This window comes from Castor canadensis, chromosome 5 (assembly GCF_047511655.1).
Source record: "Castor canadensis chromosome 5, mCasCan1.hap1v2, whole genome shotgun sequence".
Taxonomy (NCBI): domain Eukaryota; kingdom Metazoa; phylum Chordata; class Mammalia; order Rodentia; family Castoridae; genus Castor; species Castor canadensis.
The window spans coordinates 108,118,016-108,145,315 of record NC_133390.1 but is presented as its reverse complement, the minus strand read 5'-3'; the positions used below and the strand labels follow the sequence as shown (position 1 = coordinate 108,145,315).

Genomic DNA, 27,300 nt, shown 5'->3' with positions numbered 1-27,300 from the left:
CATTTCATGTTTGCTACAAGTTTGAGGGCTGAACAAGTGAATCGAGCCTATAAAAATCCCATATGTACCAGGAGGATGTTGAAATTCATAATCACATTAGGTTTTAAATTTTTAGGTGATGTAAATTTTAAAGATTTGTTATGATAAAATAATCCTTTTCTAAAATAACAATACTTTGTATAGAGTATTTATTTCTTTTTATTTTTTGCGGTACTGGGGATTAAATTCAGGGCCTTGTGCTTGCTAGGCAGATGCTCTACCACTTGAGCCAGCCCTGTCCAGAGTATTTTTTTAAACATTTTAGAAAATGGTTCAACCCCAGTTACTCCTTAACATAACCCATCGGTTATTCTGAAAACAGCAGATAGCTAGTGCTTGCCACTTAAAGAATACTCGATAAAAGTTGAATGGAAAATCACAGATTTATTGTGTCAGGGAAGAGATGAACAGCTGTAAGGAGTGGAGATATGCAAACCATTCGGGTCATTTTTTTCACAGAAATTAAAAGGGAGCAGCTAGGTTAATGGTGATCAGTTCTTTGGGTCCCCTTGCTGCTGGCCAGACAGACACTTGGAGGACACTGACAGCTTTACATGTAGCTGAGGCCAAGGATATCTGAGTCATCATCCTTAAATAAATCCATATTCACCAGGGCCAAGGGTGCAATACCCCTCCCAAGTTCCAGCCAGGCTTCAGACTGCCTTTCTGCATATAGTCTCCTGGTTTGTTGCAATTCCCTGGGGGGTTGGGTTGAATAAAAATGTCAGTGTTGGGGAAGGGGCCAACACACACAGGGATTTATTCACTCATGATAATCATCACATTTTTCCTCACTTGGAAAATTTTTAAATCACAAAGATTTTGTTGTTTTTGTTATTTGGAGACAAGGTCTCACTATGTAGCCCAGGCTGTCCTGGGCCTGAAACTTGTGATCCTTCTGCCTCAGCCTGCCTAGTGCTGGGATTACAGGTGTGTACTTCTATGCTTGACTATAATTATAGGTGTTTAAAAATATTAGCTAATATACAAAAAATGAGAGGAGAGAGAGAAAATGCATAGCAACCATGTACTAGGTTCTGCAATATGTCTTTTCACATTTATTGAATGTAATATAATTACTGCAACATCCTTGATTTTTTTTTTCATCACTCTTCAATGCTTAGGGAGAGTAAGAAGCTAGACTTGAATTCAGATCCAGCGGCCTGCCATGTGAAAGAAAGAACACTTGCTCTACCTTTGGAGATGTGGGTAAAAGTTTTGCTTGTGTCTGGAGGAAACATCTGGAAAAGCTTCATAGATTGGGGTGTGTCATTCTTTATAGCATCAAAGAATCTTAAGTAGAGCAAAAAGTGACTGTTGCTTGGGACCAGAATATATGTCTGAAAAACAGGTGGAGAAACACTTAAAGGCCGAAATTTTTGCTTGCAACAAAATGGAAAATCAAAAATTAAGCCTGCTTTTAATGATGGTTATATAGGCATTTTCAACTTGTTATAATGTTCTGAGCTGTTCATTTACGATTTTTGCATCTTTCTATATGTACGTTATTTGTCAATTTTTAAAAAAATAGCAGAGGATATTCTAAGTCTGTAAAAGCTAAGCAAGTTGCATAACCACACCCTTATTCTTTCTTCTTTGTCTGTGAAAAGTAAAGATAATGAAAGAAGCTGTCACTTTTTTTTCAAAAGATAAATTTCTATATTTTCATTAGGGTAGTAAAGTATATGGTTGACCTTCTAACTTAGGACTTTTTGCCTTTCCTCTCATGGTAAGAAAAAAAATTAAAATGTTTCTTCCTTTTATTCCTGTATTTAAAAACAAATTTCCTATGACCCCACAGAGCCTGCCAGTGACTGTCTCACGATCCTATCTTTATTTGCATAATCTTAGAATGATTCATAGAAAACAAACATCCTGCCTTCCTTTAGGATTGGCTGGACAAGTGAATCCATAAATATTTTTAGACAGTAGGGACATTAAACGTGTAGAGCTATCATGTGAAAATTAAAATTGAGAAAGACATTGTTTTATTCTCTTTTCACAGAAGAGAAAGTCATATTTTCATTTGGATATGATGTTCCCCCAGAATTTAACCCTGTATTTGTGTGACTATCTGAAAATAAGGCCCATTTGGTCAGATGGGAAGCAGTGTGAGAATATCAGTGTAGCCCAGATAGATACAATGGATGCCCTAGTGACAACAGCAGACTTCATAAAGAACATGTCATTGAACTGAACATAAATGTTAATCCTTTTTAAAAATATTTAATGCCTTGAAGATATAGGAGTGGGAAGAGTCCAAGTGTCTTGCAGTCACAGTTCCTAAGTTCACTTTTGGAAGTGTAGTCCTATCAGAGCAAAACCTCAACTATTTCACTATAATTATGAACTGCAGCCTAATTTGATTAGCTTATTTTAATTATATTCTTTTCTTTCCAACATGTTATTCTGAAAAGTTTCAAGCCTTTGGTTTTTGAAAGGTAGCGAGCTGGTTAATAATTTAATTTTTAAAAAACATTTATAAAATTTCTTGTGTGTATTTTCTGCACACAAAATGTTCTACTTACCTTTTAATTTTTTTTAGTTTTAATAAAAGACACATTTATCATATGCTTCAAGAGAGCTGTTTTAAAAAACGTATTATTAAGTGTTGAGGAAAGTTTTTCCATAGGTCCTGGGGAACGAATGCAGGGCCTGGTGCATGCTGGGTAAATGCTCTGCCCACTGAGCTGTAATCCAGCTTTGAGTTCATTCTCTAGCTTTGATGCTTCTGTCTTGTTTATTTTCTGTTCTTTCTAGAATAAGATCCTGTAGTTCAGATATTGAGCCTTGTGTGATGATTTCTAGCTTTTCTTCCATATTTCCTTCAATATTTTCTTCCAACCGATCATGGATATTTTTTTTTAGACTGAGGCTTGCCCGTGTAGCCAGGCTGGCCTGGAACTCATGAGTCTCCTGCCTTAGCCTTCTGAACTGCTGGGATTGTAGGTATGTGCCACCATATATGGCAATCTTTTAAAATTTTTTTCAATTTGTGCTTCTAATTTTCAGGAGTTGTGTTTTTATTTTCTGAGTCATCTTTTTCTTAGCATCTCTTCCTGTTTTATGGACATAATGTCCTCTCAAATCTTAACAAAAATTAATGAAAAATTTTAATAAAATGTGAAATTTAACTAGAATTTAATGAAAATGTTCTGTTCTCAGTACTACCTTTTCTTAAACTTTCCTAAAATCCTCTTATTTTTATCTGGATTTCTCTCGTTCATAATGAAGATATGCTATGAACCATGTATGGAAACTTCATGCACTGCAGAATTGACTGGGAGCTTGTGTACCTAGCTAGCTTTGCCAACTGCCAGCTGTGGGCTATAGGTTAGTTAAGTGCTGAGTTGTCTATTATGATGTGGAAACTCCCAACTGTCCAAACATGGAGGCCTTTTTTTCCGGGATTCCTCCTTCCTTCCTTTACCCCTCTCTCCCACTCTCCCTTCTTCCTCCCTTCCTTTTTTGTAGTGCTGGGGAGCAAATCCAGGGCCTTGCACATGTTAGGCAAGCACTCTACCACTGAGATACACCCCAGTTCCTGAAATCAATTTCTTTGGAAAGGAACCCTTCTGTGTTTTTTTGTTTTTTTGGACTGGGACTCAAACATCTTGTAGCTAAATGGCCACCCAGCAGAGGGATATGCCTTTGGGAGGATGTGTGTGCTTTCTGTTCCTTGTTTAGATTGTTATTTTCCTTTCTTTTTTTTTTTTTTTGTTTTGTGGAACTAAAGTTCAAACTCAGGGCTTTGAGTTTGAAAAGTAGGTGCTCTACCACTTGAGCCACACCTCCAGTCCATTTTGCTCTGATTATTTTGGAAATAGGAATCTCATGAACTATTTGCCCAGTGAACTGCAATCCTCCTAATTTCAGCCTCCCAAGTTGCTAGAATTACAGGCATGAGCCACCACACCCAGCTCCCTCTGTTTTCAGCTCCCTCTGTTTCAGCCCTTTCCTTCACCCCTTCTCCCTGACATCTCTAGGGTCTCCTGTCTTTCTCCAGTGCCCCAGCACCCCAAGTGCCAGCTTTATGAGTTTTCACTCATCTTCCATCTATTTTCCATTTTCCAGAATTTTGCTGAAACCTTTCAGCCTTGGATAGACGCTCTTTCTCTTCTTGGTATGGGTTTATATGTTCTTTTTATTTCTTTTGCCATAATTTTGTCAGAGTCTCGGGAACAAGAGTATATAAATACATGTATTCACTTTACCATCTTTTTGTGACTTTTGTTTTTGTTTTCATTTTTATTTTGGTGGTACTGGGACTTAAACTCAGGGCTTCATGCTTACCAAGTGGTCACTCTACCACCTGAACCACACCTCCAGTCCTCAGTTTACCATCTTTAATGGACTATTTTCTTAGTCAAAAATGTGTTACAAATTTTCCCTGTAAATTAGCTTGTGAATAGTGTAAATTCTCTGCCAAGAAGATTCAAGAAGTCATTCTCTATCTGATGATGGGAGTAAGATTCAGATAACTCTGGGTGGTTTAAATTTTCTGACTAATCTGGATAAGGGGAAAGTACTAAAGATACTGGGAGATACACTGTCTTCAAGATTTAAGAAGCCTTGTTATTTATTTACAATTGGGATAAGATAGTCAAGTAACTAAGAAGCTCTCCAAATAGTTAAGCAAATAGTTTAGTTAAAAAAAAAAAAGTTGTTTTCACTCAGCTTCCAAACCAAGTTTCTGTGCATGTCTGAATCTTTGATTTCCTTCAGCTTTCTAGTTTCTAAAGGATAAAGCGACAGCATCAGCCAGACAGGCCACTCCTAATCTTACTCATTCACAAAGAATGTCCCCTTTGAGCCACTGTGATATTGGCTGGTTACTCACACCACAGATTCCTCAGGATTGGCTGGGACTGCAAATAACATATTGTTTGCCTACAATCAAGTTGATAAGCCACAATATAAATGCACCCAGGCTTGTAATCTTAAGCTAAACCATGAAGCACATTCTCTCTTCTTTCCTAAACATTTTCATGCACAACCTGGAAAGGACACATTGTCTCTGGCCAGAAGAAAAGGTCTTTCAAAAAGAAAAAAAGCCTAAGATGGGCCTGCTGAGCTCCAAAAACCCCAAAGTCAATCAGGCCCATATTCTTCTTCTGGGACTTGACTCTGCTGGGAAGTCTACTCTCCTCTATAAGTTAAAACTCAATAAGGATGCTACAACCACCCCAACAATAGGCTTCAACGTGGAGATGATGGAGCTGGAGAACAGACTTTCGCTCGTGGTCTGGGATGTTGGAGGACAGGAGAAGATGAGAAGTGTTTGGAGCGATTACTGTGAGAATGCAGACGGGTTGGTGTATGTTGTGGACAGTACAGACACACAGCGACTGGAAGTCTCCCGGAAAGAGTTCAAGAACATTTTGAAGAATGAACACATCCAAAATGTGCCTGTGGTTGTATTAGCCAACAAACAAGATGTGCCTGGGGCCTTGAGTGCCGAGGATATCACCAGAATGTTCAAAGTGAAGAAACTCTGCAGTGACCGCAACTGGTATGTGCAACCCTGCTGTGCCATCACGGGTGATGGGCTGACCGAAGGATTCAGGAAATTAACTGGATTTGTGAAAAGTCACATGAAATCGAGAGACACTTTAACGTTCTTCAAGCAGAAGTGAGACTGTGAAAAGGTCCAAGCCCCAAGAGAGACTGATGAACTTAAAATGGTAATTCTTTCTTTTCTGTCAAGTAAGGAAAGTAAGTTACTGGGATGATACACTTTTCCAGAGATATAATTTCACCTAAATTCAGTTAAGCAACTCTAGAAAAGATTTATTCCCCACCAGGTGCTTTAGCAAAGTGTATAGTAATGATTGTTGAGAAGCAGGAATTTACAATCCTCTGAAAACATTTAACATGTGGGGTGATTTAGAGTCATATTTGAAACCAGATACATTATTATTTTATTAATCTTATATGGCTACTAAAATAAAGGCCAAATAAGCTCTCTGCTAATACAGTCAGAATTCTTTTTTTTCCCTTCTAGCTACATTGGTTTTATTTACTTATTTTTTATTGTTGTGCTGGGGGTGCATTGTGGCATCTCACTATATCATACTTGAATTCACCCTCCATCACTTCCTTTATTCCTCCCCCATTCCTGGAATAGTTTCAGCAGGTCTCATTTTTCCATTTACATATGTGTGCACACAGTATTTGCGCTGTATTCACCTTCCTTCACCATTTCCCTATATCCTCCCCCTTCCCACTGGTACCATCTCCCAGACAGGACCTGTTCTTTTGAATTGCTTCCAGCTGTTACAGGTATTGAATTTCTACCATGCGCCTATGTAATAGCTAAGTGATGTGAAAAATGAACTTTAAATTACAGATAGGAAAAAGTTTAATGTTAACATTTTGTAAATCCTATTACCTAAATCAAGCCTTTTTTTTTTCCCCCTGGATTCCTGACAGCCTTTTGAAATCTATTGCTGTGAAATTTCTCCAATGAGTCTTAAGCAATAAATTCTAGGCTAATTGCCCAGAGGCTGTATCCTCCTGCAGAGAGAATAGTGTAATTTTGAGTTCTGAGAATTCAGGTAGTACCTGAGAATTTAGGGCATCAGCTGAGCCTGGGGCTCAGCTCTAGGCTGCAGTCCTAAGACTTACTTTAGTGGAACTCAATGCAACACTCAGGTTTTTACCTAGGAAACTGTCAGTCCTCATAGTGATCCAACAGGAAGCAGAGACTTTGCTCTCAGGGACCTTGCTGTTGACGGGGTAGGCAACACAGAGCTAGTAGCTATTAGGGCAATAAGCACTGAGTGTTTTACAGGAGAGACTCTTTAGCTAGGGGAAACAGAAAGTGCTTTGCATAGGAGATGGTGTCTGAAAGGATCCCTAATTCTCAGGGATCCCAGAAAGTGCAGGATGGTCACTGAAAGTTCCCATCACTAGATGACTCTCTAGAGGCATTGTGAACAGGGGAGGGGAGAGGACAAAGGAATGTAAGAGTGAATCCGAATTCCTGTGAGAGGCTGCAAACTCCCAGCAAGTCCCTTACATGAAGATGCACATCATAATAGTTACTGTTGGCTGAATACTGCATGTGCACCTAATGTTCACAACTGACCTGAGAGAAACAGGCATTCTCATCTCAATCAAACAGTTGCATTGAGACTAAATGAGGTTAAACTGCAACAACCACAAAAAACTGATTGGTATTTTAACCAAGGAGTCACAGAACCAAGATCCAAACTTAGGTGTGCCTGACTCCAAGGCCTGTGCTGTTAATTGCCATATTATTGTCTTCAGGTAAGATATGATCTCTGTCTTTGGAGAGCTTCCAATACACAAGAACAGATCCGGGGCTGGTGATGTACTCAGTGGTAGAGCTCTTGCCTGGCAAGCGGGAGGGCCTGGGTTTGATCCTCAGCATGTGTGTGTGCACATACAACACACACACACACACACACACACACACACACACACAAATCCAAGCCAACATATATTGCTTTTACTTATTTATTTTATTTATTTATTGTGATGCTGGGGTTTGAACTCCAAGCCTCATGCTTGCTAGGCTGGCACTCTACCACTTGAGTCATTCCATGAGCCCTTTCTTGTGTTGGCTATTATCCAGCGCTGGCTTTGAACTACAATCCTCCTGATCTCTGCCTCCTGAGTAGCCAGGATTATAGGCGTGAACCACCAGTGCTTGGCCATCTATTGCTTTTATAGGATGAAAGTTCTCAGAAAAGAATAAGCCAATCAGAATGAATTTAAGTGCAATAACAGAGAAATAAGAAACATACTGAAAGACTGTGGCAATGAGGGCTTCTGATTTCAGGAAGCTCTCAGGGGGTGATGATGCTACATTTTCATTGTAGAATTTTTCCTAAGTGTCACAAAATGATTAAAACCTCAACTATATATCTTCCCTTATAACTTAGGTGTTTTTTTTTTAATTGCATCATTTTAGTAATATTGAAATTAGGAGTCGCTAATTTATTTCTACAGGAAATTTCTCCTGGTTTTCCTGAGTATTTTGGTAATCTGAATTAAGTCAAGCTCCCTGTAGGCCAGTCCTAGCATGGTATAAAATTTCAAAGAACAGTCTGGAAGAATACTGAAAAAATAGTGCATGGTGGGAAATGGGCAGACACATTCTTAATGTACCCCAAAATTTATAAAGTAGGCTGGCCTACTCAAAATCTCTGCTCAGATTCTCCCAAAAAATTGTACCGTGCATGGCCATGCTTTTTTGCTGGAATCCATTCTGTTTTCATCTACCCCCTCACTTTTTAAAAAAAAAATGTTAATTACCAGTCTTTCCTTTCTTTGGGCTTTCCCTCTGCTCTCCTTAGCATGTTCCTCCCAATATACCTGGGAATACCAATACACACACACACATTTACCCTGATAGACTAATAAAGCCTGACACTGCAGGCAAAAGATGAGCTAGATAACAGCGAAATATGCCTTAGCAGATGAGAGGAAAAAGCCTGTGAATGGTCAAAGCTTGATATCTATCATTATCATATGTTTTATTTTATTATTTTTGCTATGCTGGAGATTGAACCAGGGCCTCACGTGCTAGCAAGTGCTCTACCATTGAGCTAGATTTGCCAGCTCTTTTTAATTTATTTTATTTTTATGTGTTCTTTTCAGGCATTTCATCTGCATATTTTATTTAAAAATAAATTTTATTGTGTACATAAGATGTTTACTATAGGTTAGCAAATTATCATCTCATAGTTACTTTTTCTATGATAAGAGCAGCTAAAATCTACTTATTTAACAAAAATCCCAAATACTATACAATTTTACTCTGACTCTTATTTGTAATAAGGCAAAACTTTTATCAAAGTATCATACCATGATGGATTTGATAGCAACCAAAGGTATAATAACACTTTTGTTTTTTTTTTGGGTGGGACTGGACTTTGAACTCAGGGCTTCACACTTGCAAAGCAGGCTTGCACCATACCTCCAACCCATTTTGCTCTGGTTATGTTGGAGATGGAGTCTCCGAAAATATTTGCCCAGGGCTGGCCTCTAACCTCATCTTCCTGATCTCAGCCTTTCCAGTAGCTAAGATTACAAGTGTGAACCACTGGTACCTGGCTAGTATAACACTTTTAAAAAGTATCTTTGTTAAAGATTCAAAGAGCAAATCTTAAATCTTTGAGATAAAGGTAAATATCACTTAAATATTCCAAAAGGTAAACATCAGTTAAATGTTTCCGATTTTCAAAATATTCTAGTAGAATAAAATTCCTACAGGGCCTAAGAATAAAGAGGTTAAGGGCTGGAGGTGTGGTTCTCATGTTCAAGTGTCTTATCTAGAAGCACAAGGCCCTGAGTTCAAGTCCCAGCACTGCCAAAAAAAGATGAATAAATAAAACAGCAGCAGTGAATGGCATATATTAAAATTAGTATGTTTTAAAAGCTGAGCATGACTGTGTTCTGATGATGTGCAGTTTTGCCAAACCAAAGGAGATGAGGAATTTTAGCTGGAGAAGCTCTGTCCTTCTAGTTCCTTATAGGTGGCAATAGGGGCAGCCTCAGAAGCTGGCTGTTCACAGCAGTGTGTGGAGCATATCAAAGACCAACCCAAGCAACAGCATCCTCTGGGCTCTTTGATGTTGGCCTGCTCTTGTTTGCATGATGTGCCTCCAAAAGACTGAGAAAGACAGGCAGACAGAGACAGACTTCTCCTTAGGCAGTGCTCATGGGTGTTTCAATATAATAACACAACCTAGTAATAATGCCAGAGGGGTTCCAGGGCATCAGATTTTTACCATAGTGTTGACTGCTAGCAGATTAGTTTATTTCAGGCACAAGAAAGCACATTTTACCTTGAAAGTGCTACCCAAGTAAAAAAAGATGGTTGTTAGATGACTTAAACGTAACAGTAGTGTTTTCACAAATACTAACGTATGTTGTTGCCACAATCATGGGAGGCATGACAATTATCATCAACTCTATTTTAAGCATATGAGGAAACTGATTAAGCATTACCCACCTAGTTCTCTGATTTCTCAGATTAAAAAAAGATACACACATGTAAATATTACCATGCAATAATGTCACTCATACAGATTACTATTAAATGTCTTTGTTTCTCCAGGGAAGGAAAGATAGCTTCTCTTTTTCTTCATCTCCCACATCCATAGCAAATGGTGTCAGCTCTTCTTTCAACATACATCTCCCAGTCAGGCTAGCTACTTGGGAGGCAGAGATCAGGAGGATCAAGGTTCTGTTGCAGGCCAGTGTTGAGCGTTCTTGCCCCCAAGGGCCAAAGAATGTGAGGCAGCAGATTGACTCATGAGACAACAAGGTCGGCACACAAAGTAGGATTTATTAGAGAGGAAGGAAAAGCTGCCCTGGAGATGGACGGGGAACCTGGAAAATCGGTAGCTTCTCCCTATTGTTTACATAGAGGCTTTTTTATTTGGTCCTTTTGTTGGGGAGGACAGCCAGGAGTCAGAAGTGGAGTGGTCTTTTAACACATCTCTGCAGGAACATCTACACAGTCCTGTGACAGCCTGCTGCTTATCGGCCTTGTGGCATTTTGAGGCATCCCAGGTGCATGACTTGTGAAGCTGCATGTCCCTTTACAGGATGTAGGGCTCACAGTGCTCTCATGGGGGATGGGGGAATTGGCTCATTTTTGTCTTCTGATCCCCCAAGACCTAACAGTTTGAAACCAGCCAGGGCAAATAGTTCTTGAGACCCTATTTGGAAAAACACCCTTCACAAGAAAGGGCTGGTGGAGTGGCTCAAGGTGTAGGCCCTGAGTTCAAACCCAGTACCCCAAAAGAAAAAAAGAACATCTCCCTGTGAGCACTTCCCGTTCCCATGGCTACCACAAAGCCACCAGCAATTCTCACTTGGATGACTGCTTTCTCCATAAGAATTCTAAAAATGAAACCTGTCCACATCATTCTCCTAGTCTAAACTCCATCACTTCTTACCCATTCTATCTCCTGTTTCTCCCCCATCTTCCCATCTCCCCCTCCAGCCACACCTGCTTCCATGTCTCTTTATCATTCTTAGTTCACTGCAGCCCCAGGGACCTTGAACTTGCTATTCCCCCAGCGTGGAACAGGTCTTTCAATCTTTTGGATCTCTAACCAACTGTGCCTTCTTATCTCTACTACTCCCAACCTTTTATTTACTCGTGTATTTCCTTATTCTTTCTTTTCCTCCCTAGAAGATAAGCTTCAAGGGAGCAGGAACCTCGTTGGTCTTGTTCTTTGTTGTATCCTGGAATGGGTTTACAACTTACAAGGTATTTGTACAACAAACAAGGGTGTGGTCAGTGAGGTCTTGTCAGGGACCCAGGCTGCCTCTCAGTGATGGGATGTAGAGCCAATAGTGGAGAGTAAAGAGAATGGTAAAAGTCTCAGTCAAATCTTAGGGTGCAATGCTAGTCTCCTACGTACACAGTCATCCTGCTACTTCACTGCTAAATATTTCACCGTGTATCTCCTTACAATCAGCCCTCTCTTATGTAACACACGACCATTGTAACATAGAAAAATTTTAAGCATTATTTAATATTGCTTAATAGTCTGCAATCAAATTTCCTTCAGATTATCATTTATAGAATTTGTTTGATACAGACTCTCTTCAGCTTAGAAAATTGTTTTTTTCCAGTTTTTTATTTCCTGGAAATTTTTGAAGTGTTCAGGCCAGACTTTTTTTTCTTTTTTTTTTTTTGGTACTGAGGTTTGAACTCAAGGCCTCAAGCTTGCTAGGCAGGTGCTCTACCACTTGAGTCACTCCACCAACCAGCCCATATTTTTATTTATTTATATTATTTATTAATTTTTTGAGACAGGTTACACTACACTGCCCAAGTTGGCCTTGAATTTGTGATTTCCTGCCTCTGCTGAGATTACAGGAGTTCACCACTCACTGTGTCCAGCTTCACAAATCTTGTAGAATGTCCCATGTGTGGCTTTGTCTGTTTCTTCATGATTAAATTCAGGCTAAATATATTCTCAAGAATATTCCACCCACAGAAGATACTGCATTTCATACTAGGTCCACTAGGGAGTCATAGGGTCAGCATTTCCTATTGTTGGTGACACAATTCGATTGCTTCCTTTAAGATAGTGAACACTAGATTTCCCATGGCAAAAAATAACATTTCCTCTATTCTTAAACAGTAATTTGAAATGTACTTGATATGATAACTGTATTTGAGACCTTGTAAATATCCTGTTCCCCCAAAGCCTTGCACTTACACTAGTTTTAGCATCAGTTATCATCAGTTATCCTTTCCTGAGCCAGTTATACACTAGGAACTGAAAAAATAATGGGCTTTTTTTTCAAAATCTATCATCCATTGTACATTTGCTAGGTGGCATTCTTCTGTAAAGATAGGCTTTCTCTTTTGTACCCTTTCTCCATAATCTCTCTCTCTCCTCTCCCCTCCCCTCCATTACCCTTACCCTTCTTCTTTCTCTCTCTTCCCTCCTCTACATTCATACATTCTTTTTACAGTCACAATTTGTTTGTTTGTTTTTTCAGTGCTGGGGTTTGAGCCATTTCACCAGCCCATATTAGTGAGGTTTTTTTCAAGATAGGGTTTCGTGAACTATTTGCCCAGGCTGGCTTCAAACTGCAGTCCTCCTGATCTCTGCCTCCTCAGTAGTTAGGATTACAGCTAGGAACACCAGCGCCGGACTATACAGTCACAATTTTGAAATCCAGTGCTACTTAACCTCAGGTCCATGGATCCACATCAGCAACATCACCTGCAAGCTGCTTTGAGAAATAATTCTCAGTCCCCACGCAGACATTGGGGGGGGTAGGGGGAGTTGGGGAGGTTGGAGGGGTTGCAGGGATGGTCCCTGTCATTATTCTTACCCTGCAGTTTTATGTATTTATTTATTTATTTATTGTGGTACTACAGATTGAACCCAGAGCCTTGTGCATGTTGTAACACTCTACCACTGAGCTACATCCCCAGCCCTTCTGACATTATTCTTATTGCTGCTCAAACTCTCCCACATTTTCCCAGAAGAAGCCCTTTAAGCTAGTTACTACATTCTACTGACCTATTCCTATGAGTTTGCGAGTACTTCTTTGCTTGGGGTAACACTGACAATTATGTTGTACTTTCCCTCCCTGGTTGACTGAGACCTGGAATTAACCATTTCTCTCAGGAACCTTGGCTCCTTTAATTGGGGAATGGTACTTAGTAATCAAATAATGATCATTGTTACTGAGGTGTCACTGCTTATAAGAAATGGGGGGTGTTGTAGCAAAAGCAAGGAAGTGTACACATGTTTAAGAACACATAGGCCAGGCATGGTGATGCCCACCACCCACCTATAATCCTGGCACTCCAGAGGCAAATGCAGGAGAATCACTAGTTCAAGGTCAGTCGGGGCTAAATAGTGAGACCTTGTCTCAAAAAAATAAAGCAATATATATTTAAAAATAAGTTGAACTCACACCAGGGGTTTTTCCTTATCTTTCCTATTCTTTATTCCTCTTCCATAAAGAACTCTGTTTCCAAAAATCATCAATATATTTATTCATGTACCCTATCCTACAATGCAACAAAAATATCTTCAGAATCACTATGCTAATATTACTACCTCTAATAAACCCACTCAGGGAATTCAAGATTTCTTTCTTTCTTTTTCTTTTTCTTCTTTTTGAGACAAGCTCTCCTATGTAGTGTAAGCTGGCCTCAAACTCCTGACTACCCTGCCTCAGCAGGGATTACAGGTGTGTTCCACCATACCTGACCAGGTTTCTTTTTAGTTTTTTCTCTCCTTATTCGTAGTGCTATGTTCAAAAGTTGTATGAATTGATTTTTTTGTGTAATTATGCTTATAAATCCTCTTTTGATTTCAGGTTGATTTTTTTTCTAGTTGTATTTTAAGGTTTGACTCTTTATCTTTTTTGAATGTTAATTTTAATTTTTGAGTTTGTAAAGTAGTTCTATACCTCAAAAGCCAAAACTATATAAGAAAAGAATATTCAGAGAGAAGACTAGCTCACATCCCTAGCCATTCCACATGTCCTCAACCTGACATCATTTCCATTCGTCTTTCTTTCTTTCTTTCTTTCTTTCTTTCTTTCTTTCTTTCTTTCTTTCTTTCTCTCTCTCTCTCTCTCTTTCTTCTTTCTTTCTTTCTTTCTTTCTTTCTTTCTTTCTTTTTTTATGAAGTACTGGGGCTTGAACACAGGGCCTACACCTTAAGCCACTTCACAAGCTCTTGTTTGTGAAGGTTTTTTTTTTTCCAGACATGGTCTCACGAACTATTCACCCTGGTTGGTTTTGAATCTTGATTCTCCTAATCTCTGCCTCCTGAGTAGCTAGGATTACAGGCATGAGCCCCATGCCTGGCTATTAGTTTCTTATTTATCCTTCCTTTGTTTTTATGTTTGTAAGAATAAGAATATACATACAATTTTATGCTTATTTTTGCTTTTATATGTGCACAGGAAATAACTTTAAAATAAAGAATTGCTTACTTATTAAAGAAAAAGAAATTCTCCTTAGTACAACAAGCTGATCCTCACACACCCCTTCTTAGGTTATACATAAGGTGGTATTATAGTTCTCAATCAAGTTGGGGTTTCTTTTACTTGAGTTCCAGGTATATACACGTGTTTATTTTAGCTGCTTCTTAAGAAGGAATGTGAGAGATTGTGGGGATAAGATGTCATCTTGTGTTTACCATGGGATAATTCCTATTAGCTATAATTTCATTTCTGCTGTTGATTTAAAGCTATAAATCAGCATGATTTTTAAATTTATTCTAACATTTAATCTTGTGTAAAAAATCACATTGATACCAATTAGTGAAAAGAGCTCCCATATATTTTGTATAAACTATACAAAATGTGTAGGTGGTTGCATTATAGATTATCAGAATTTTCTATAGTTGTATTTTCTAAATTTTGTACAATAAGCATATATTACTTTTGTATTCAGAAATAGAACACACTACTTTAAAAAGATTTGTCTGATCTTCTTAGACTACACAAAATACGAGTGCAAAAGGCATGATTCTAGAACTGTCATTTTAAATTCATTAATACAAAGTACTTATAAATCCTTTCAAAGATCAGAAATACTGCAAAGTATGGACACAAGGGGGCACTGTAACCAATAACAAAACCAAAAACCAGAACAGCTCACATCTGTTGAGAATTCAGTGCAGACCAGTTTTTGTTTTAAGCATTTATATACCTCAATCATCTCATTTAATTCTCAGATAATCCTGTAGGATAGGACCATTATTATCCCCTTACAGGGAAGAAACCTGAGACTCGAGGTCATGCAGCCACTTAAGATCGTGAAAAGCATTTACTGTGGTTTTTGTATATAAACAAGCTCTCGCTGGCAGTTGGTAAGTGAGAATTCTGTGCTGTACCTCTGGAAAGTTTTAATTTTCTCTTCAGCCATGGCATACTTCACACTATCGAATGCTCTCTCTATCACTGTACGCATAGCCAAAGAACAGCCATGACACAGAGAAAAGAGTATTTAACAAAATCTAGTTTTCTGGCAGAAATGTATCATAAAATTCTAGAAAGTTTGGAAAACAACTCTCTTAGCATTTTGCCACATTTTCTTACAGTTTTTATTTTTTAATTTATGTGTGTATATAGTCAATATATCTTTTCTCGTGGGGGAGGGTGTGAGAAGACAGGGACCCCCCAACGTCTGACTTGGAATTCTCTGTGTAGTCCAGTCTGACCTCAAATCTGCCGTCTTCCTGCCTCAGCCTCCTGAATGTGCTGGAATTGCAGGCCTGTGCCACCACACCTGGCAGTCAATACATCATTTAAAAACTTATTTGTTCTAAGAAGGGAGGGGAGAGGGAAGAGGGAGAAAGATAGAGGGGGTAAATCTAAGCTACATTGTAAGCACATATGTAAATATCGCTATGACAACCTGTACAACTTTTATATGCTAATAAAATTTTTTAAAAATTTATTTTATAATTGGTAAATTAAAATTATAAGTATTTATGATGTTCAATATCTTTTGAAATATTCATACATTGTGGAAGAGCTAAATTGAGCTACTTAACATATTCATTACATTACATATTTTTCATGGTGTGAGCACTTAAAATCTAGTGATTTTTGAGTATACAATATATGGTTATAAACTATATGATTACTTGGACCATAGATCTCTTATTCATCTCCCCTGTGGGGGTGAATTTGGCAAAGCTACATTTGCATTTATCTTTTAATCTAATAATTTCACCATGGGAATTTTCTCTGAAGAGCCACACTGCAGACCCAAAGCCACGTATGTGTAAGATTACTCATTGTGGTACTATTTATAATAGCAAAATCTTGAAATAACCTAAATTTTCCTCTATAGGAGGGTTTTTTTAAAGTATATTCCCAGAGTGCAACACTATCCAGCCAAACAAAAGAACAAGAAAGGTCAAAAGGAAACTAAAAGGGCCAAGAGGCAATGACACCCAACAATGAATTTACCTGAAGCCCAGATCTTGGTTTCTAAATATTACTCTCCACTGAAAGTAACCAGGCTCCTTGAAGAAATGGCAATTCAAATCTGGGGCAAGTAAAGTACAAGCTGAGCCTGAAATATCTTTTTTGTGCCAGAGAACAAAGATTGATGGAGATAGATGAAAAGGTGATGGGGGCAGTTAAAAGGGATTTCCATTGGCCAAATCGGGGACAATTTGAGCACCCCCAAAATACATAAATAAATACAGATGACAAAAGATTATAACAAAAAACCATAAGTAAGTAGTGATACTTATTAAAAATATAAGAAGCAAAAAGTTTGGAATGGAAGGAAAGGGTTTTTTTTTTTCTATAGAAAAAATGTAAAGAAGAACTGAAAAGTCATTATTCTGCAACTGCAAAGTAATAACTGACTCTGACATTTAACTTTTTAGTTTATTAAGACCACAAGGTTGTTCCCTGAAATGCCTTCCAGCTCTATTTATGATCTAAGAGTAATATTGAAATGAAAAGCCTTTTAAAATTTTTTTCTACGTTTTTGTAAGTGAAAAGCCTTGATCCAATAAAGAAAAAGCATGAAATCCTGATGTGGTAGGTTCTTCCTTTCTCCACCAAGCTGAAAATCATCATTTAGAAGTCTAATATGAGGCAGATTCCTGTCTCCTCACTTTTAATTCTTTTCATCTTTTGTTGTGTGGCTACAAAGTATACTGGAACTACTTGCTAAAGAAGGCCTCATCATAAATTCAGAAGACAAATGTCAAACTGGGAGTTAATATTGCAATATAAATTATAGGTAAAAATAGAATGTTCCTAATATATTGTTTTATATATTGTTAAAGGAGGAGAAAAATCTCCTGTTTAGCCTGTTAAAACAGACAATGTATCTCATCTCCAGCCTAAAGCATGCATTTTCTTTCAACATCAACAACATCTTCTTGATCTCTCTCTAAGCAATCATGTCAGAGGGTAGGAGAGTAGGAACTTTTTTTTTGGCAGTACTGGAGTTTGAACTCAGTGCCTCAGGCTTGCTAGGCAAGTGCTCTACACTTAGGCCACTCCACCAGCCCAGAGGGTAGGAAATTGTAAGGGCAGGAAAAGGGATTGATCCCTTTCTTGCTATTATAAAGGATCATGTAAACACCCCTATACCAAAAGACAGGTTAACAAGAGAAGACATAATAAATTTACTTGATCATAGTTTTACACAACACAGGAGCCTTCAGACTGAAAACCCAAAGACTTGGTAAACCCTCCATTTTTAGGATTAGGTTTCATGAATCATGGATAGCAATGCAGAAATGTGATCAGACAAAAAGGGTCCGATCTAATGCTAACAGACCAAGTGGGGAAACCCAGCAAGGCCTGTCTGTTGGGATCTTCTTGGCCTCTCTGTACAGCCTTTATTCCTCTTATGTATGAGCTAAGACCTCTTCTGGAATGATCTTGTGACAGTGCTGTCAGACAAGGTAGGTCAGAGAATTTATTTCTTACTGTAAGACAAGAAGGTGGGGAAAGATAACAATATATTTTTAGGCTTTATGGCTTGCTCTAGGGAAAATTGGTTCTGGTTTCCATTACTCGTCTTGGGAAGGAGAAATCCCAGTTCTGAGGCTTGCCTTGGGGGAAAAGGGACCTGGAGATAGGACACAATACCAGACACTGGGGCCTTCACTTTGGGATATTGTTTTCTTAACCCTGACAGTCTCTACAGGTCATACACCATTTCATCCTGCTGTATCTGGTTAGTCCAGGGTATCTTGGTGTCCTGGTATAAATGTTCACAGTACCCTTCACTCTCAAGTGTCATGGTTGCCCTACTTCTGGGAGACCCCTGATGCTTATTTTAGAGAACTCTTCATTTGCCTGGTGTTGAGGGTAAATGCCAAAGAAAGACTTTGGAACATGATAGGCAGAATAATGATATCCAAAGATGCCCATTTGCCAACGGTTGGAACTGTGAACATGTTACCTTACATGATAAAAGGAAAAGGTGATTAAGTTAGGGATGTTAAAATAGGGAGATTATCTTGGATTTTCCACACAATGCATCTAAGTACATAGATCTACAAAAGCAGTCAACTTTTCCTGACTGAATTCAAAGTTAGAAGGGAATATGAACTATGAAAGAATGCTCAGAGAAATGCAACACTGCTGGCTTTGAAGATGATATATGGTAGCCAAGAAATGTGAGCAGCCTCCAGCTGATAAAAGCAAGGAGACAAATTCTTGCTTAGAACCTCCAAAAAAGGGACCAGGGAGACCTGCAATCCTAGCACCCTGCAAGCAGAGACAGGAGGATAAAGTGTTTGAGGTCATCTGAGGCTATACAGAGAAAGTGCCTTACAAACAAACAAATAAGCAAGCAAACAAAATTCCCCCAACCCTGAAAACAAAAACTGAAGAACCTCCAAAAAGGAATGTAACCCTGCAAAAACCTACAGAACTACAATATAATACATTTATGTTGCTTTGAGACACATAAGTAATAGTAACAGGAAACTGCTACTTGAACTTGACTACATTTGTATTGTTCCTTGAGGGATCCGATGAACCATTTGATAAAGTCCTTACACATGCCTGGTAAAGAAAATGAACTCTTCAGGAAGTTTGGAGCCACGGAGGAAGATCATAACTTGAAACGTAAATCAGATTGCTGTAAGAACTCTAAAAGAGTTAGTAGAAGGTGGCACAAGGTGTTTGACCAGCATGGGGAAGTAAAGTGGAACATGTTAGCAGGTGCAGAGGCATCTCAGGTTAACCATATGACAAAGACCTAGGAGGGAACCTGAAAACATGGATAAAGACATAAACAGCCAGTAGGACAGTTTGGCTGGAACCAAAGTGAGAAATAGAGCCTGAAGTGCTGTTTGGGAATAGGTGGCAAATGAACTAGAATATCAGCTTAAGAGATTGAACTTTCTTCTTCCAATAGTGGGAAGATATTGAAAGTTTTAAAGCAGGAAGAGAAAATAGTCAGATCTGTATTTTATAGCATTTCTGATATAAGCTCTATAAGAACAGGGACCAATTTTTTTTTCGTTCACCACTGTAAACATCTGTACCAGAAGAGGCCAGGCGATGACATGGAAGTCAACAATTGCTAAAGTCTGAGTGCCTTACACAAAGAAGTTTTTTGTTGTTTGTTTTTTTGTTGTTGTAATACTGGGACTTGAACTCAGGGCCTACACCTTGAGCCACTCCACAAGCCCTTTTTTGGTGAAGGTTTTTTTTTGAGATAGGGTCTCTTGAACTATTGACCTGGGCTGGCTTCGAGCAACGATCCTCTGATCTCTACCTTCTGAGTAACTAAGATTACAGGCATCGGCCACCAGCGCCTGGCTTATTGCCTGAACACAATGAAGTTTTTGTGTTTCCCGTGGTACATATCCTTCATGGGTCAACACAGTGGCTCCATTCAGGGATGCAGGTAAGTCTACCATCCTTTTTAAGGTTGCCTTTGCAGGGAAAAGAGAGTCCTGGAGGCTGCTCCTGAAAAGGGGCAGCTAAATGTGTCTGAGATTGAGGAGATGAGGGCTGGTGGAGTGAATCACATCTTGACCAGCACGGGGAAGTGAAGCAGGACTTTGCAAGCGTGCTCATCCATCAGAGGCCAGGCAGTATACTCCCACTATATGCTGGAAGTGTTTTATTAACAAAATTATTACTAAGCATTGATAAATAATGCTTATTAACAAGTGAATAAATTTGAGGGAGTCGTCATATGGTGAGGTCGTATCTCGGAGAAATAGAGAAAAACAGGGAAAGGACAGTTTGGTACCAGATTTTCAGTCTGGACAAGTGTAGGAAGAGTGACTTAAAAATAAAACAAGATGCTAATTTTGGCACATGTCAAGAAGCATGCTTGATAGGGTGCAGCTGAGACACACTTGTCCTACTTTGTGCTTGATAAGATCTGCTACCTCGGCTTCAGGCCTTTGGCTCAGTCTACCGTCTTTCCTTTGTATGGAAGCACTGGGGACCCAGGTAGAAACTGGAATCGTCCCTGCTCTGGGGAGGATACGGAGGAATGTTAGGGCTATGTGAGGCGTTTTGCATGCTTCACTATTAGCCTTTAAAATATTTCACAAGTAAAATACGATTGTGTTGCTCTTATAGAAAAAAGTCTCTGGACTATCTAGAGTCCAGTCAGCTGCATAATCTTGTGCAAGGAACGTCACCTCTCTAAGCCTTCGGTCCTTCCAGTTTAGAAGGTGAAGCCACTGTCACCAAGGGCTGGAAGGGCTCCGGGGTGGCAGGAAGGCGGGAGTGGCCACCTGCACACCACCCCGCCCCCTTTCACCCTCGCCGGGTCCGCAGCCCCAGAAAACCGAAGCGCGGCTCCGAGCGCAGCCCGACGCGTCCCGCGAGGTGACGTCACGCTACGCCACGCCCCTGCCACGCCCCTGCCGCGCCTCCTCCGCCCCTTCGCGAGCCCGGGCGGGGGAGCTTAAGCAAGGGCCGCCGCACTGACGTCACGCTCTTTCGGCCTGCATTGCGAGCTGACGTCATCCGCGACCTTTTCTTTTTTCTTTTCTTTTTTCTTTTCAAGGGTCCCGGAAGCTAGCTAGCTTGTTGGAAGGCCGGCGGGCTTGAGGACGGCGGGCACGTGTGGTGTCATTGTGACGTTAGCCTCAGTGACCTGAATATAGGGAGCTCCTTGTATGACGCGCTCTGAGGTCATCCAGCAGGGACTGGGCGGCTCTCCAGAGCAAGCGGGGGCTGGGCTGCCCTTCAGGAGGGGCAACAAAGAAGACAGGACCTCTTAGCCAAGCGTCTCAGAGTCGTACACACGGTTGCCTCTTCATCCTAGTCGGTCTGAGAAGGATTATTATTTTTTGCAGTCCTGGGGTTTTCACTTACAGCCTCACACTTGCTCGGCAGGCGTTCTGCCACCAGCCCTTGGAACTGGGATTCGCCTGATCTCTGCCTCCTGAGTAGCTGGGATTACAGGCTGAGCCCCGGGCACCCGGCTGAGAAAGATTGTTATAAATAGGCAGAATTACGGATGCAAATACACAAATATAAAATGAACATGGCCAGAGTTCAGCGCTTCAATTAGGGAGGCATTATAAAATGTTAAAACCTGTTCCAAGAATCTTAACCACATACATAAGCAGTAGGATTCTGAAATGAATTTGCATTTCTAGATCGATAGGATCTTTTGACTCCCAAATTGGATTAATCTTTTCTCCAGTTTGACAAGCTTTGTCTGAGATCGAAATCATCTAAGGATCTCACTGTGTCTCCTTCTAACCCTCAATCCATACTCTTCAGCTTCCAGAGTGATCTTTTAACAAAAATCAATAAACTAAAACCTATTGCTCTCCTTGAAATCCTCCAACAGCGAGCTGGTGGTGTGGCTCAATAAGTAGTAGACTGCGTGCCAAGCAAGCAGGAGGCCCTGGATTCAAACCCCAGTACCACCCCCCTCCAAAAAAAAAAACATTTTCTGGAGGCCCCAGTGAGATCAGACCGCTGAGCTCCATTGGGTAATGGGGCTTTGCAGCCTGCTGGGGTCCTTGGAACTGGGAAGTGTGTGCCCCTGATGTGATTCCAGGGTCTCCTTCCAAACTACTGATAGAGGCTGTGGAGCCACGGACTGGGCCCTCAGACTGGTGGAGTGAAACAGAGAACCGTGCTGGAAGTCTGGACCAGGTAGGAAGCCCCAGGGTGGTCAGTGTAAGGAGCCAGCACAGACTAATCCTCCGCAGGGGACCAGCCGAAGTCTGAAGAGTATCCAGGGTGATGCGTTCCCTTCCTCTCTGATCAATGTGATTCTGGTCAACTGGGACTACAGCAGGCTTAGTGATGGTGAGAGGGGAGACAAGTGTGTTTGAACAGGAAATACATGGAAGGAGCTGAGTCTAGTCATGTCTATAACCCCAGCACTTATGAAGCAGAGGCAGGAGGATGTCAAGTGTGAGGTCAGTCGGGGCTACATAGCAAGACCCTGTTTTAAGTGTGTGTGTGTGTGTGTGTGTGTGTGTGTAAGGAAGTACAACCAAACAGAATGGTGTGTTGGCATCTAACATAAGGTGCTGATGGCTTTCCTTCCCCATTTCCATCCTTTTATAGATAGATATAGATGATTGATAGATAGATGATAGATATAGCTGCAAGTACACAGATAGATATTCAGACAGAGAAATACTGGAATGTATTTACAAATAATGCCAAATCGGCTTTTACCACAAAGGCAGGAAATCAATTGTCCTTTTACTGGACAGAATATATTTGCACATTTTTGGATCAGCATCATTTTCATTGCTCTCAGTCATCTACCATTTAAAAAGTTGCAAATAGCTCAAAAAATGGAATGACAGCTGGGGGTATAATCTTGGTGGTACAGCACCTGGGTTCAATTCCCAGCACTGCAAACAAAACCAAAGCAACAACCACCAAAAAAATTCAAAGGAGGCGATAACTCAGAATGCACAAGACAGACTATTCAGTAATCTTTTATCATCTCAAAGTCCCACATAAATTTTCCTATTAAATCAAGACAATTCTTTTTTCTGTAGTGTGTAATTTATTTGTTAAAAAATAATTTGTTACTGTTGGTATAGCTTCTTATTACTTATTCAAAATGACATGAAGAGGAATCTTAATTTTCATACTGGTATATGCAACCTGTTAGTTATAAAAATTTGTCATGTTTTACAGAGGAAAAATTATCACTAATAAATTACTTCTTTACTAATCCAAATGTTTATTTAAGTATAGCTACTGAAAAATATTACTGATAGATATGTCTATCATAGAGGTACAAAAAAAGTACAGGATTTCCAGTTAAACTTGAATCTCAGATAGATAACAATGGTAAACAATATTTACCAGTGCTGTAACAATGCTTAACTTCTGTAGAATAGACTTAATGTTACTGATGTTTCTTAACTTTACTTTTATTACTTACACAAGAAAATGTTAAGCAATCATTACACCTTCATTTCTGCATGAATACAACTAAACCAACTTCCCCATAGGGGAAGTGATCTGACCACAGGCAGGAATGGTGAGACTGTTGTGACATCCTACTGACTTGGGAGGCTGAGATTAGGAGGATTGCAGTTCCAGGACAACCCAGGCCAAAAGTTCTCAAGACTCCATCTCGACCAATAGCTGTGCATGGTAGCACATACCTGTCATCCCAAACTACATTGGAGGCTGAGATCAGAAGTATCAGGGCCATGACTCAAATGGTAGAGCATAGGTCTTGCAAACGTGAAGACCTGGGTTCACACACTGGTACTGCAAAAAAAAAAAAAAAAAAAGAATACGTACTTTATATTATCAGAGCTTCTAACAGCCTGAGGTTTTCAGGGTTCCCATAATGAGTTCCTATAAATTCCAACTCAAAGTAAATAAGCATGAAATTTTAATTACATACTCACTCTTGTAAAGGGGAAACACACAATTTCCTGTTAAGTCTTTTGACACAATTCCATAGCTTGGAGGTCCCCCTATGTGCCGCGCTCATGGTATATGGCCTATGAATAAATGCTGAAAAATAAAAATAATTATTCTTAAATATCTCACTTGAACCTAATGTATAATTCTAAGACCTACTAGAATAGGTGATTTGTTCTAATCACCTGCTAGTACCTGGCACCAACTGATTTAGTGTGGTTCATTTTTATCCATCATTTATTGCCGCATTCTTATCCATTACAGCACTAACAGCACAGGACTGTGCCACTCAGTTTAGAATCTCTGTTGGCTTCCCACATGAAATAAGATCCAAACTCATCTTTACTGTCCTTGACGATTTGGCTCCTGCCTCTGCTTCCAACTGACCTCAATTACATTTGTCTCCAGAATTTACACCCATGCCTAAAGTACCAGTCTCTTTCCTTTTTATTTACTTAAAAATTCACTGAATTCATATTGAAAGACTGAACTCAAAAATCACCTCCACCAGGTCTTACTTGGAATCCTCTAGCATCCAACTTAGAGTCTGCCCAGACATAAGAACAGAAACTGCTAAGCAAGGGAGTTAAGTTTCTCCTAAGAAATTTAGATTGAATTAACAACCTAAAAATTATCTTCTTAGATTATGATCTAAACAATTTCTTTAGAAAAAGGACAAATAGCATCCTCAAAACTAAAATCTTTATAGTATCCTCTGGAAATCAAGCACAGAAAATGTTTTTACACCATTTTTCTTCTTTTTCTTTTTTCTTAAAATTTTTCCTCTTTTGGTGATGCAGCCAAGGAGGAGGATTGATCCCAACACTGAGAGCCACACTCTCAGCCCTTTTGTTTGTATTTTGTATTGGAGGCAGGGTCTCTAACTTTGCCTGGGCTAGTCTCAAACTTTCCTTTTTTCTCTATCTCCTGAGTAGCTGGTATTGCAGGTGTACCAGCTACTATTTTTATTTTTTATTTTATTTTTGTTGCAGGAAGAATAATGGACCAGCAAGAACAAGACTCAAACCCAGCTGGTTGGAGGAAAGGAAGATTTATTTATGCTAGTGGGCCAGGACCTGGAGCTCTCCAAAATGGCGCTGGCCCCCCGCAGCTCAGGACTGGTGGGTTTTTATGCCTCAGAATGTGGAAGCAAGCAAGCGGGAAGGATAAAAGCAGACGTGGCGGTTGGCCTTTTGCTGGGAGGATGCAGCATATCACACTAGCACAAGGTTACAACATAGCACATTAGCACATCTGTGGAGGAATGACATCTGCTGTTTCTCTTGGAATAGCCTGAAACAGGGGCCTGGCCAGGGGAGGGGCCTTTACTTGCCTTTAGATCTTTCCCCTGGGTTTCTTTATCATTCCCTCTTCTTACTCTTCGTAATCCCTTATGACCACCTTGGGGGAGTAATCTAGAGGCAGTCTTTGATATTGCCTCACTAATTGGAATTTAACAGCATCCGTCTGGTTGCAGATGAATCTGGTTAGGAGGTTTATCACACATGGCCCTAAGAGCAATAGCAAAAGGAGCACAATAAGTGGACCCACCGTGGGTCTACCCATGAGGCCCAGCTCTTCCATCCTGTATTCCAAAATGTTTCCTTGTTTCTTTCCCTTGCCTTGATCCTCTCTAGTAATTGGCATGCATTTTCTCTCACTATCCCTGACTGGTTTGCATACAAGCAACATTCTTCCCCTAAAAACACACAAATTCCCCCCTTTCCGCAGTAATGAGGAGGCCTCAGAGGTTCTGTAAGACTATGGCCACCAGTGAGTCCAACTGATTCTGTAGGGTGATGATGCTCTGTTGTACTAATCCTAAATCCTCACGGATTTGTTCAGACGGCTGGCTGTGCTGGACTTGTTGGAGGCCAATGGCAGCAGCTCCCATGGCCGTTGCTCCTGCCATGGCAACTCCCAGAAGTATTGGGAGGAGGACGGGGTCCCGTCGGAAACGGATCTGGCCGTCAGCTTGTTGGTTTAGATATCGATCAACTTCAATCCCAGGAAGTATGTCCAGGTCCCGGACTAAGAAAACTAGGACACAAGCCCCGCCTCCCACCCTCCCACCCCCGGTAACAGGTGTGGATCTCACACTGACAGGCAAAGTAAGTCCCATTGGGTGCTTTGGCTCCTTTTACCAGATTGGTACAATTTTTCCCATTACCAAAGCACTCAGTTTCTCCAATTATTTGGACAGCTGGGCCTGTGAGACAGGTATTGTCATTTTGGGTTGAGTTGTCCAGGCCCAGCTCATGTATCTCAGATATGTTAGCCAGGCCACCCCAGCATATGACACTTGGCCGGCCCTCAGGCAAATCCAACAGTCTCTGCCTAGTTCAGGGTCTGCTCGTTGTACTGGTTGGTGGCTGCTGTTTGCCAAAGCCATCATTTTAATGAGGGGTGTCAGGGTGTAACAGGGACCGATCAGAGCCATCTGAGGAGGGAGGGAGGACTTGCCCTGTGCCCAGGCGTCCAAGGAATTAACTTTACTAACAAGGAGAGAGATGTTTGCTGCTTTAATTTCAAGCCTAAGGATCTTTAAGACTGCAGGGTCTCCCCAAGATTTTCAAGGAATCCTCCCAGCTGGAAGACCCTAGTTCCCCGTCGTGTGGTTCATCTATTGTTAATTGGAAGAGGTCTCCTTTTCCTGCTCCTAGGGATAGCCTCTGGACACTGACACTCTCGCCTTTGGGGGGTGGGGGCCCTTTCCAAACCCCAGAGAGGCAAAATGGACACATGACCAGTGCCGTAGAAAGGACGAGGAAGGGCTCCCACAGTCATCCCAGTTCTGTGGTACTCGGCCATACACATTGGACTTAGGATCTTTAAATGAACCAGTGCAAGTTAGGGTGGAGGGCCCCAGTTGGACCCACCTGCTGGCCTCCAGGCCTGGGCAATACCTAAGGAGACAAGACAAGGGCCTGACAAAGCACAGATGGTGTGGTTAATCAATACAGTTCCCTTGTGTCCTTCTGAGAGTTTGACCTCCCATATCAGTTTATGAGAGACCCCAGCTGGGTCTGGAGGTCTTGCTTGTGAGTCATTTATTATTATTGCAGCTGTTAGTAGAATCAGTAGGTCTGTCTGGGGCCTCATTGGCACTCCCTCGAGTCAAGGTCAGTTTCAACGGCTGGTCTGGGTTGGCTCGGGATTTTTATTCCTGGCCTGGATCCTTCGATGGCTTGGCATGCATGTGATGGATCCACGGTTTCTGTCCTGCAACCTTAAGGTCTGAAGGAGTGGCTAGAATAACTTGGTAAGGTCCATCGCATCAGGGGTCTAGGCTCCCTCTAAATGGGGTTTTGACCCAAACCCAATACCCTGGGCTCCATGGGTGCAAAGGCCCAAGGGTCATGGGGGCTGGCTCCGGGTGTCCTAGGTGTCAGGCAATCTCCCCAG

General features: G+C 40.6%; 1 protein-coding gene across 1 annotated transcript; it reads left to right on the top strand.

Moving 5' to 3' along the window:
• Positions 1 to 4,504: 4,504 nt before the first annotated feature.
• Arl14 (ARF like GTPase 14) lies at positions 4,505 to 7,490 on the top strand. The gene has a single exon (XM_074072393.1). It carries the CDS (start codon positions 4,992 to 4,994, stop codon positions 5,673 to 5,675), a length of 684 nt encoding a protein of 227 aa, XP_073928494.1. The 5' UTR covers positions 4,505 to 4,991; the 3' UTR covers positions 5,676 to 7,490.
• Positions 7,491 to 27,300: the final 19,810 nt, after the last annotated feature.

What these genes read in the sequence shown, in the direction of transcription:
- Arl14 (XM_074072393.1), top strand. Translation starts at nt 4,992, where the DNA reads ATGAAGCACATTCTCTCTTCTTTCCTAAACATTTTCATGCACAACCTG.